Consider the following 11,953-nt stretch of genomic DNA (forward strand, 5'->3'; position numbering starts at 1 on the left):
CTTTTCTCTCTTTCTTTCAATTCCATCTCTCGCACCTTCCTTCCACAACCTTCACCTCATCGCGTTGATAGATCACTTTCAATCATGCCAAGGTACTTCCTTTTCCTCGCTCAAGATTTTGTATTTGCGTCACAAACGTTTCCCCAACTGGATTTTCCAGGACCTGCTTTGACGAGCCATACGTTATCGGTATTACCAATAAAAACGATTTGATACGTAATTTTTTTTTTAAATTTTGTTTTTTCCGACAACTTGACAAGTTTAAGGCACCTGACTTGGTATTTTTTGTCGAAAGATTTCGAACCAAGTGGATTTGACCCTTTCTTTTTATTTTCCTTCGATGAAGAAAAAAAAATTAAATTTTGTTTGATGGGTTGAGTTTCTTCAATGAACAGAAATTGATGCTGAGATGGGTCTCTAGTAAGGGAATAGTTTGAATTGAAGAGCTTGGCGTTGGTGGATGATTGGTTGTGGGGGACTGTTTGGGGTTCTTATGAAGAGTGCTGGAACTACTGAGTTGAATGCCTTCTACCCCATTCGACCAGAATGCCAAGCTGATGTTCCCGCCCCTCGTTTTAAACCAAGGGTGAGCTTTTGCTTCTCAACCAATGCTTTCTTGGTACACTTCTTAGTGCATGGTCATTTTATTTTGATCACTAATGCACACCAATTCAATTAATTTCATTTGGAATGATTGTGCACTTGGTACCCCTTTGAATGTGATGTGTCACACATTCATACTAGCGCAAGATTGAAATGTGTGCTTCTGTTTCTTCCACGCATACCACATAGATGGTGTTTAGGAATTTTGCAAAAGGAAAAATAAAGTCTTATGATTTACACACTGCATTTTCTGTTTCCACAGGCTGGCAAAACTCTAAGTCAAAGAAGATGGCTAGCATCATTCTCTGCAGATGGTCACTTGGATATTGCAAAAGTGCTACGACGAATTCAGCGAGGGGTAATTTCTATTGTTTACTTGCACAGTGCTGTAATTTTGTTGCGGAATCTATCTATAACGATTAATGAGTAATAGCTATCTTTCTTTCAGCTTCCTGCCTCTATTTTTGTGCCTCTGTTTGTTTTTGGATTTGCAATCACTCTGAAAACACTAGTTCGATTACATGATCCTTTCCCTATAGTTTGAGACCGTATCAATAATATAAAAACTTAATTGTTATGTCAAGTGTACGCTTGAGTTCCATCCTGGGAAAAACTGAACAAGAAGATTAATATATAAAGAGAAAATACCCACAAACTTATTGTCTTGAGATTTTGGGTTTTAACTGGTATCTTACTCTCTTATTTGGGTTTGTTCATAGTTTATTGGTGTCAAATCTCCTCTATGTATCCCCTCAAAGAACCTAACATTTTGGTTAGAAATGTTACAAAAAGCATAAAACCATTAATATGCCTTAAATCTTAACTCAATAGTTTAAACATTGCAAAGAGTTAGTTTATGGCATGATGAGTCTTGTTGTAGTAGGTAGGCTAATATAATTCTCAGCACATTTGATCACGCATGCACAAACTCAATTAGTCAAAAACAAAATGAGCTTGAGACATGTGACTTGGTGAAGTCTTCAATGTTTTATACGTGTCATTCACAAGTCCCCAAGACTTAATATGCTCATCTCAACTATTGTTGAGTCAATGAAATAGTATGAGTTTTTATTTTGGACCTAGGAACTCAGAAGAAGGGAAGAGAGAGAGGGTGAGTTTTTATTTTGGACCTAGGAACTCAGAAGAAGGGAAGAGAGAGAGGGAGATACGTGTGTGTTTGTGTGTGTTTGTGTGTGTATTTGGAAAATTAGGGTTTTTCTGATAATCAATTAGTGAAATTTATAATTTTAGACTGTTTTAGATGAGATTTTTTAAAGTTTTAAAACTACCTTAGGCCACCAAGTTCCATAGTCAAATAAAGTATACCAAAAAAGGCTCATTTTAACTTCAAATTAATTTTTAAAAATTAGTTAATACAAAAGAAAAAGGTTTGCAAAGTCCATCATTATCATGGGAAAAAGGAACAGGGTAGAGAAGCAAATCGACAGATTTACACTGCCCCAAAGCCAACTTCTTGTGATCTCATATTTGCGACTTGCTAATTTGTTTTAAAGCTAAAGACACACACGGTGATTGGCAAGGGCTTGAAAACAGCTAAAATCAAACTACTGGATCATTTATCCTTTTGAAACACTTAGAACCTAAATGCCTAATTGCTATAGTTCTATCCCTGTTGTCATCATTCATTTATCTGGCCAAGGCATTTGTATTCTTCAAGCCCCAGACGCTCTTGCTTGAGAATAAAATTATTAGAAGTGTTGCCAAAGTATAAAATCGTTAATGTGTTTTGTACCTATGAGCATAAGTTGGTTGATGACACCCCCCTCCCTGTTCTCAAATGCCTTTGAGACACTCTCCATAAAAGATACACCATAAGATGATTATTTGTGATGACCATTTCAAGTGCTTGATATTTTTCATACAATGTACACCAACAAAGTTAAATTCAGTATCATATAATTGATCAAGTTTTATTCCTTCTGATTTGTGCCTGCACTTATTTCTATAAATTATTTAGGGTGTCCATCCTTCAATCAAAGGGGAAGTGTGGGAGTTCTTGCTAGGTTGCTATGATCCTAACAGTACACTTGAAGAACGGAATGAGCTCAAGCAACGCAGGAGGTATATTTTCCTTTAAATGTTTCTCTATAAAACCTGTCATCTTCTTCTGGATTCAGGCTTATGTTCATTAGGAATGCAATTGGTGTTGCTTCTAAGACAATTGATGTTATTGGTGCACTTTTCACTTTGTCTTGTTTTTCCTGTGAAAAGGGATCATGTTATCACTTTTGTTGTGACTAACATATTTGGAAATTAAAACAAATCAAATAAGCTGACTATACTTAGCTGTCATCCATGAATTCCTCCACACTTCAATTGCCACTGCCTGCAGTGCTTTCTTGCTGACTCCAGCTTTCAAGTATTGTTGATCAGTTTGGCACAAAAGAGAAGAAAGGCTTAGGAGCAGCCAAGGCTATGACTGTTACTGATACAGACCCAAACTTTATTGGGCTGAATGAGCCCTTGATCCAAGAAGAAAAGATCAAGAATAGATGGGGTAGAGTATATGGGAGAAAAAAGACTGGGAAGGGTGACGTGGCACACTAGAGAGGAATAGGTTGGTTAGAAGAGAGAGAAAGGGGTATGGTTGTTTTAAAAAGAATCAGGCAGTGAAGTTTTGGGGGAGGACGGTTATTTTGTTTAGTGGAAAGGGAACCATTCTTGGTTTCTCTGAGGAGCTTGGCTCTGGGCAGTGACATTCATATCTTACTAATTTTCTTGTTGTGCAGAAAATAAAAATCATCCATATTCCATTTGAGTCTTCATTTAATTTTTTTTGTTCTTTAAAAAACTTTATCATTGGTCCGACCTGCTGGATAGTTGCACACAATGCCACTGAAGAAGAACAATACTCAAGGGGAACCGGTAGCTGAGGAGAATGATGAGACAAAGGTAGGGTTCGTTGTGGGAGAAGTGACCAAACTCAAGGCAATTGTTGAGGAGCTAGTTGCGCAATTGTTGCAGAACCAAACCCATTTGGAGAATGTTCGTAAGGACGCCGCTGAGCAGATCACAATATTACGTAAGGAGGCAGCTGAGAATCAATCAAAGTTGCTCAACCTAATGTCAGAATTTACAAAGGGAAGAGAGAACGAGGACGAAGGACAGGGGTCGGTGGAACAGAAGAAAACAAATTCGGTAAAGGTTATACCGAAGGTGTTTCCAAGTATGAAACAACTTGACGGAGATGATTTGTTGGAATTTCGCCAATCGATGAAGAAAATAGAGTTGCCGTCATTCCACGGTGAAGATCCCGCAGGGTGGATTGCGAGGGCAGAGGTTTATTTTAATGTCCAAGGGACACGAGAAGCCCTTCGTGTAAACCTTGCCCATCTCTGAATGGAAGGAAGCACGATACATTATTTTCAGTCTCTGTTGAATGAATATGAGGAGTTAACATGGGAAGATTTGAAAAGAGAGATGCTGGAGAGATATGGAGGAATGGGCGAAGGAAGTGTTTATGATCAATTGGTTTCTCTGAAACAAACAGGAAGTGTGGAGGATTATATTAGAAGTTTTGAATATTTGATTACACAAGTACCGCCGAAGTTTACACGTTGCAAACCCTCTCTCTAGGGGGCATGATGAATGTGGCTCGTGCAACTAATGTGGAGATGTCAGGGAGAAACAAAATGTGGCAGGGAAGAGGTGAGCCACGTAGTGATGGTAAAACCCAATTGAGAAACCGACTTGTCTTTAGTGTGTTGGGTAAAACTGGCCCAAAACAGAATGGGGGCAATTGGGGAGGAATTGGACCAGGCCCAAGTGAAAAAAAAGATTGGGGTGGGCAAAGTAGAACTAGACCTAAAGATAGAGGAGCCAATCATCTCACCTATCAGGATCTCTTGGACAGAAAACAAAAAGGTTTGTGTTATAAATGTCGTGGGTTATTTGGACCCCTCCATCGATGCCCGGGGAAACAGCTTCGGGTCATCATGATTGACGAGGAAATCCAAGTCGAATGCGACAAGAGAGAAGAGGAAAGCGACAACAATGAAGAGGAATACGAGGTTGTAGCTTTGTGCACGACATTAAATATCTGTACTATTGAGAGCGACAATGATGATCAACCGAAAACAATGAAGTTGCGTGGAATGATTGGAGAGATTCCTATGTTGTTTTTGATAGATAGTGGTGCTACCCACAATTTTATTTCTAGGAGACTTGTTGAAGCGTTGGGTTGGAAGTGGGAAAGGACAAAACAAATGAAGATTTTAATGGGAGATGGACACAAATTAAAAACTCAAGGTGTTTGTAGAGGTATAAAGGTAAGGTTTGATGAGGGAGAATTTGAAATCGATGCATTTCTCTTTGACTTGGAGGATATGGATATAATATTAGGAATGTCGTGGTTAACGACGTTGGGAGAAACCACAGTGGATTGGAAAAAACAGATTATGAAAGTACAAACTAATCAAGGTGAAAGGTTGCTTAGAGGGGTTCCTCATGGGAATTCCTTGGTAATGTCAGTTTGTGGTTTATTGGAAGATCAAGGAAAAACGGAGAATGATGGGATGAGCTCGGAGCAGAGGAGCGTCCTGGACAATATGTTGCAGCAATTTAGTGAGGTGTTTGAGGAACCAAAAGGGCTGCCACCTGTACGCATGAAGGAGCACAGGATCAATATTAAACCAGGACAAGAACCTATTAATGTGAGACCCTATCGTTATGCTTACCATCAGTAGAATGAAATTGGGAAACAAGTGTGAGAATTGATAGAGGTGGGCTATGTGCGGCACAACCAGAGTGCTTATTCCAGTCCCGTAATTTTGGTGAAAAAGAAAAACAACAAGTGACGTATGTGTGTTGATTATAGAGCATTGAATAAAGCCATTATCCCTGATAAATTTCCCATACCGGTTATCGAGGAATTGTTGGATGAGTTCCATGGTGCCAGGTTTTTCTCTAAACTCGATCTTCGTTCGGGTTATCATCAAGTTAGGAAGAAGGAGGAAGATATACCAAAAACTGCATTCAGAACACATGAGGGTCATTACGAATACCTGGTGATGCCCTTGGGATTAATGAATGCACCTTCAACCTTTCAAGCACTCATGAATGAAGTCTTTCGTACGTTGTTACGGCAAGGAGTACTGGTGTTTTTTGATGACATTCTCGTATACAGTAGTAGCTGGGAAGAACATTTGCAATTACTGGAAAGGGTGTTGGAAGTGTTGAGAACTAACCAGTTATTTGCAAACAAGGAAAAATGCATGTTTGGGCAGGAAAGTGTTGAATATCTGGGGCACATTATCTCAATACAAGGAGTTGCGGTTGACCCGGCCAAGATTAACAGCGTCATGGAGTGGCCTGTCCCTAAGAATGTGAAGGGAGTTCGTGATTTTCTGGGTCTTATAGGCTATTACCGTAAATTCATTAAGGATTATGGTAAGGTAGCCAAAGCCCTAACAGAGTTAACTAAAAAAGATGGTTTTGGTTGGAATGAGAAGGCTCAAGAAGCCTTTGAAGAACTTAAACGAAGGATTACCACCGCACCGGTATTATAGCAAGGCTTTGAGTCCTTGTAATTTGACAAAATCGGCCTACGAGAGAGAACTGATGGCGGTAGCATTGGCAATACAGCATTGGAGACCTTATATTTTGGGTAAAAAATTTACTGTTTTCTCAAATCAAAAGAGTTTGAAACAATTAATGCAGCAACGTATAACTACTGGGGCACAGCAAAACTGGTTGGCAAAGTTGTTAGGCTATAATTTTGAGATTGTTTACAAGCCTGGTAAAGAGAATCAGGGGGCCGATGCTTTGTCTCGTAGCAGAGAAGAAATGGAAATAAATAGTATGGTGTATTTTCCAATCTGGTTAGATTGGCAAGAACTCAATGCCGAAGTGCATGCTAATGATAAATTAAAGAAGATAATTGAAGAGGTGAAGGCAGGACAGGGTGGGCACGCTCATGCGGGTTACGAATACAAGCAGGGAGTATTATACTATAAAAATCGCCTTCTTGTTCCGGAAAAATCAGATTGGATTCCTAAGTTCTTGGAAGAATTTCATGCTACTCCCTAAGGTGGTCATTCAGGTTTCTATCATACATATAGGAGATTAGCAGCCAACTTGTATTGGAAAGGCATGAAAAAGGATGTCCAACAGTTTGTCCAAGCTTGTGACACATGTCAGAGGCAAAAATACATCACAACAGCTCCTGGTGGTTTACTACAACCACTACCAATTCTGAAAAGGATTTGGGAGGATCTAAGTATTGACTTCATTACGGGACTGCCAAGATCTAGAGGGTTCGAAGCCATATTGGTGGTTGTTGATCGTTTAACAAAATACTGTCATTTTGTGGCCCTTAAACATCCTTATACTGCAAAGGTTCTGGCTGAAATATTTGTTAAGGAGGTAGTGAGGCTTCATGGGATTCCCAATTCTGTGGTGAGTGATAGGGATCCAGTATTCAAGAGTTTGTTTTGGAAAGAGTTCTTTAAGATGCAAGGCACCAAATTACAAATGAGCACAGCTTATCATCCGCAATCGGATGGACAAACTGAGGTAACAAACAGGTGTTTGGAGACTTATCTAAGGTGTTTTATCACTGACCAACCCAAAACGTGGGTGCTTTGGATGCCTTGGGCAGAGTTTTGGTTCAACACCACTTATCATGGATCTACAGGAATGACTTCTTTTGAAGCTGTCTATGGGAGACCACCCCCCAAGATTGTGCAAGTGGTGCAAGGAGAAGTAGAGAGTTGAAGCTGTCCAGAAAGATCTTTTAGAGAGGGATGAGGTGTTAAGGCAACTAAAATCCCATTTGCTCCGTGCCCAGGACAGGATGAGAACTCAAGCCAATAAGCATCGAAAGGAAAGACACTTTGTTGTGGGTGATCTTGTGTTTTTAAAATTGAAACTGAATAGGCAGCAGTCTGTCATGAACAGAGTCAACCCAAAATTAAGTGCTAGATATTATGGCCCTTTTGAGATTGTGGAGAAAATTGGGGAAGTGGCATATCGACTGAAATTGCCACCAAATTCAAAGATTCATCCTATTTTTCATGTATCATTATTAAAAAGAGCTGTGGGTAAGTATAAGGTTGAGGAGCATATTCCTACTGGGTTGGAGGATGACAGAGCGGAATTATTAGTTCCCGAGGGGATCTTGGCGACTCGGAACATCACACAGAGGGGTGAAAATAAGAAGCAAGTTGTTGGTGCATTGGAAGGGACAAAATGTTGATGAAACTACTTGGGAAGATGAAGTGATAATTCGAAGCCAATTTCCAGAATTTAGCCTTGAGGACAAGGCTCTATTTCAAGAAAGGGGTATTGATACAGACCCAAACTTTATTGGGCTGAATGAGCCCTTGATCCAAGAAGAAAAGATCAAGAATAGATGGGGTAGAGTATATGAGAGAAAAAAGACTAGGAAGGGTGACGTGGCACACTAGGGAGGAATAGGTTGGTTAGAAGAGAGAGAAAGGGGTGTGATTGTTTTAAAAAGAATCAGGCAGTGAAGTTTTGGGAGAGGACGGTTATTTGGTTTAGTGGAAAGGGAACCATTCTTGGTTTCTCTAAGGAGCTTGGCTCTGGGCAGTGAGATATTCATATCTTACTGATTTTCTTGTTCTGCAGAAAATAAAAATCATCCATATTCCATTTGAGTCTTCATTTAATGTTTTGTTCTTTAGAAAACCTTATCAGTTACTCTCAGTTGTGACCCGACCCAATAACAGCACCACTAGCAACATACTATTCCTTGCAGCGATGTCTCTGTGTGTGTGCTGTGTCTCCGTGTCTTGTTTTTTTCTCCATTTTCACATGTTTGTGACATGTCCGAAGCTGTGCTATATAGACTACCTGCTTCCTATCATTTGTTTTCATTTATAACCACTATTACTGCTACTGTTACCATTGCAGTTGCGGCACTTAGCCAAATCTTCATACTTTATTATTCTAATCAAAATTGTGAGACCAAAATTGTTATCTCTTGGATGCCATGCTTCCTATTAATCCTTGGCCTTGGTGCCTCGTAATGTACGAACAATAAGATTAGTTTTGTTTGCTTTATCTTCCAAATAATCTAGACTCGAGACTGGGTGACTTCTTTGCATTGATTGAAAATAAACAGAATGACATGTTTTGTAAATTTATTACTCAGGGGGCAGTATGATATGTGGAAAGCTGAATGTCAAAGGATGGTCCCAGTCATTGGTTCTGGAAAATTTATTACTACACCCCTCATTGATGATGATGGTCAGATAATAGATCCTTCTTTGGTAACTGTCCAGACTTCAGACAAGAAAGTTTTGCAGTGGTTGCAGTTATTACATCAGATCGGTACGTAACTGCTTCTGCAAATACTTTTTCCATTCTATTCGGTTTTAGTTTTGTTCAAAAGTTTTGCTTCTTGGACTTCATCTACCTGAAAAGCTAGTGTCATAAATTTGCGGATTCATAAAAGTTGGAACTCTTTATGTACTCAGGTTGTCTCATAGATCAATGAAAGAAGCTTGGGTTGTGTTCTTTTTGTGGGTGTAATAAGGCCACAATTTTATCAGTACTTTTCACACAATTTGTTAGCAAGTAAATTTTCAATGCTAATAAGACAAATATCCTGAACATATAGTTTATACTTTCATAAATACAGCTAATTAACAAAAATTGGAAGTCATTAAAATGGAAAAGCGACCTGAAAATTTTGGATACCATTTAAGGCAGAATATGTGCCTTGGGCTTGTGATGTCAATGGCATCTGTTCCATGGTGTTCACAGAACAAGGTCATATGCTGTTAATTTTGCTTAAAAATTGTCTGCTTGTGTTTATTTATAATTAATTTGTTCTAACAAGCAGCCATGGTAGCAATTGATTAGTTTTGCAATGTAGGCCTGGATGTTGTTCGAACAGATCGGGCCCTTGTCTTTTATGAAAGTGAAGTTAATCAAGCAAAACTTTGGGATGTGCTATCAGTTTATGCTTGGTTGGACAATGATATTGGTTATGTACAAGGTGAATTGTTATAGTTCTCAATTTGTAGATATTGAACTGAAATGGCTTTGAGAAGTCTCAGACGTTCTCAAAGGGTTATTTTCTTTGCAGGAATGAATGATATTTGCTCACCTATAATTATTCTTATTGAGAATGAAGCAGATTGCTACTGGTGCTTTGACCGTGCAATGCGAAGGATGGTAAGACAGACATAATACTTCAAACAAATTGCCTAAAAGTGCTAATTATATGTATTTCTTGGTTGGATAATCGATAATGGGCAACCACAATCTAGTGAATACATGCCTAATTGTCCATCGGACTGATTCTTTTCATGCTTTGATTTTTTGTACATTTTTGTGCATGTACTCAGGGATGCTATTCTCACAACTTATTTGGTACTTTTTGTTAAAGTTGGTGAGTTGAGACTAGAAAAGGATGGAATTTCTCTAACTTCGTTCCTGTTCTATTCAGTTCACATACATGATTTCGATATTTCCTGAATTTTTTGTTGCACAAAGAGGTGTATGTTAAGTCCTGGAACACAGACTCACTACTGTTGGGATGGGAACTGATTCCTTAAGAAAAAGTAGTGGCTTATTCATTATTTTATTAGTGTTTGTACCCAGTCCTTTCTCAAATGTGGAAAATCAATTGACTATACTGCAGTTGAACATATTACTGTAGCTAGTTCAAATAAAGAAGTGTTTCTGATTCACTTGGATAATATTTAGTATAGTCTATCTCTTGCTGTCAATTTTGTTTTCGTGTGCTTTCAATTTGTATTTTTCACTTGCAATTACATTCTTGCTATTGTTTTCATATTAGAGAGAGAACTTCAGGTGCAGTGCAAGTTCAATGGGGGTCCAATCTCAGTTAGCTACACTCTCACAGATAATAAAAACAGTTGACCCTAAGCTTCATCATCACCTTGGTACGTAAAACTTCTCTAGGAAGCTTCTAACGTGCTGAGTTATAGTTTCATATCTCAGATTCTTTTATCTTCATATTTGAACCAGATTCAGCGTCAAATGCATCCAAGATGGTATACGTTTGTTGAAATATTTTTTTCTTTGACAATGATTCCGAGATTGCATAAGAACAGAAAACTGTAGAGTTACCTGTCTGATTTTTATTAAAATTCATTGTCAATGGAGTTAAGGGGACGACTAATGAAGGGAGACATTGCATGATGAAGCATTCTTCTATATATCGATGTGAAAGAACCAAGAATTTTGTTTTTTCATTTCAACTTCATCTTTTATTTTTCAGAGGATTTAGATGGAGGAGAGTATCTCTTTGCATTTCGGATGCTTATGGTTCTTTTCCGAAGAGAATTTTCTTTTGCAGATACTTTATACCTTTGGGAGGTAAGGATGGTTTCAACAACAATATAACTTTTCTCAAGAAATGCACTTTTAAAAGTTGAGAGCTACCATTTTTCTGGTTCCTCAGCATTTCTTGATGAGATAGAGTACTTCACATTCATAGCTCATTGTTGAGACATAATATAGATTGTTTCCAGTTGATGTGGGGCATGGAATACAACCCAAATATCTTCATAAATTATGAGGATCCAGATTCTAAAACAAGAGGTCCCTCACCAGCAAATGACAAAGTTTTGAAGCAATACGGAAAATTTGAGAGAAAAAATGTGAAGACTGGCTATACAGAGGAACATAGTGCACTGGCTGTATTTCTTGTTGCAAGTGTTCTTGAGATCAAGAATCGGCGGATTTTGAATGAAGCCAAGGGTGTTGATGACGTTGTCAAGGTTCTTCTCTCTGATTCCATCTCCCTTTATGGATTCATACATAATGTTGTTGCATATGTTTCTGCATCTATCTCACATGAAACTATCTCTTCAGATCTTGGGTGACATCACCTCAAATCTTGATGCTAAAAAGGCATGCACTGAAGCACTGAAAATTCAGAAAAAATACCTGAGCAAGGCAAGTTCCATTCTTTGTCTTTGTTTAGAAAAATCAGCTCTTATGGCCCATAATGTTATTTAAATCATTTTATTGTTTTTCTTCCAACAAAGATGTGTGAAGGTTGGTAGTTTTTCCATGCAGACCAAGAAGTGATGACAGAGATAAGAATATAGATCTCCTGCAACTATATGATGGCTTCTGAGGTTTCACTTGCTCTTCACAGACCATTGTTTTCTTTCTTTCATTTTTTCCTTCTCTTTGAAAAATACTTCTATGACGATGTTGCAAGGTCTAGAGAACAAGAAAACCTCAACTTTAGATACAAAATTCATTTATTTGGTTTATTTTGTTGAAATGAAGTTTGAACTTAGGATATGATGTAAATTATTTAAATTCTCTACAACTAGGTCGATTTTAGTGAGTTGTATATTATAATTTTGATTTTGTTAAA

The 11,953-nt window shown here is 38.3% G+C and overlaps 1 protein-coding gene across 2 annotated transcripts; it reads left to right on the top strand.

Moving 5' to 3' along the window:
* LOC148200718 (uncharacterized) lies at window positions 1-11,953 on the top strand. 2 transcript variants are annotated; one of them, XM_088112512.1, is made up of 12 exons: window positions 1-92; window positions 396-586; window positions 866-961; window positions 2,582-2,685; window positions 8,741-8,919; window positions 9,467-9,589; window positions 9,680-9,768; window positions 10,397-10,502; window positions 10,841-10,938; window positions 11,094-11,342; window positions 11,437-11,520; window positions 11,613-11,953. In XM_088112512.1, exons 2-12 carry the CDS (start codon window positions 461-463, stop codon window positions 11,628-11,630), a joined length of 1,272 nt encoding a protein of 423 aa, XP_087968638.1. In that variant the 5' UTR covers window positions 1-92; window positions 396-460; the 3' UTR covers window positions 11,631-11,953. The 2 variants fall into 2 exon arrangements, with proteins under 2 accessions (XP_087968638.1, XP_087968639.1); XM_088112513.1 differs by having other exon boundaries at window positions 11,644-11,953.

This window comes from Vigna umbellata, chromosome 4, assembly GCF_029865625.1.
Source record: "Vigna umbellata cultivar VRB3 chromosome 4, Vumbellata_1.0, whole genome shotgun sequence".
Taxonomy (NCBI): domain Eukaryota; kingdom Viridiplantae; phylum Streptophyta; class Magnoliopsida; order Fabales; family Fabaceae; genus Vigna; species Vigna umbellata.

Excerpts from the sequence above, each read along its gene's own strand:
- LOC148200718 (XM_088112512.1), top strand. The coding sequence starts at position 461 with ATGATTGGTTGTGGGGGACTGTTTGGGGTTCTTATGAAGAGTGCTGGA. Across the intron at positions 587-865 it reads CCCCTCGTTTTAAACCAAGG|GCTGGCAAAACTCTAAGTCA; the intron begins GTGAGCTTTTGC and ends CTGTTTCCACAG. Across the intron at positions 9,590-9,679 it reads TGATATTGGTTATGTACAAG|GAATGAATGATATTTGCTCA; the intron begins GTGAATTGTTAT and ends TTTTCTTTGCAG.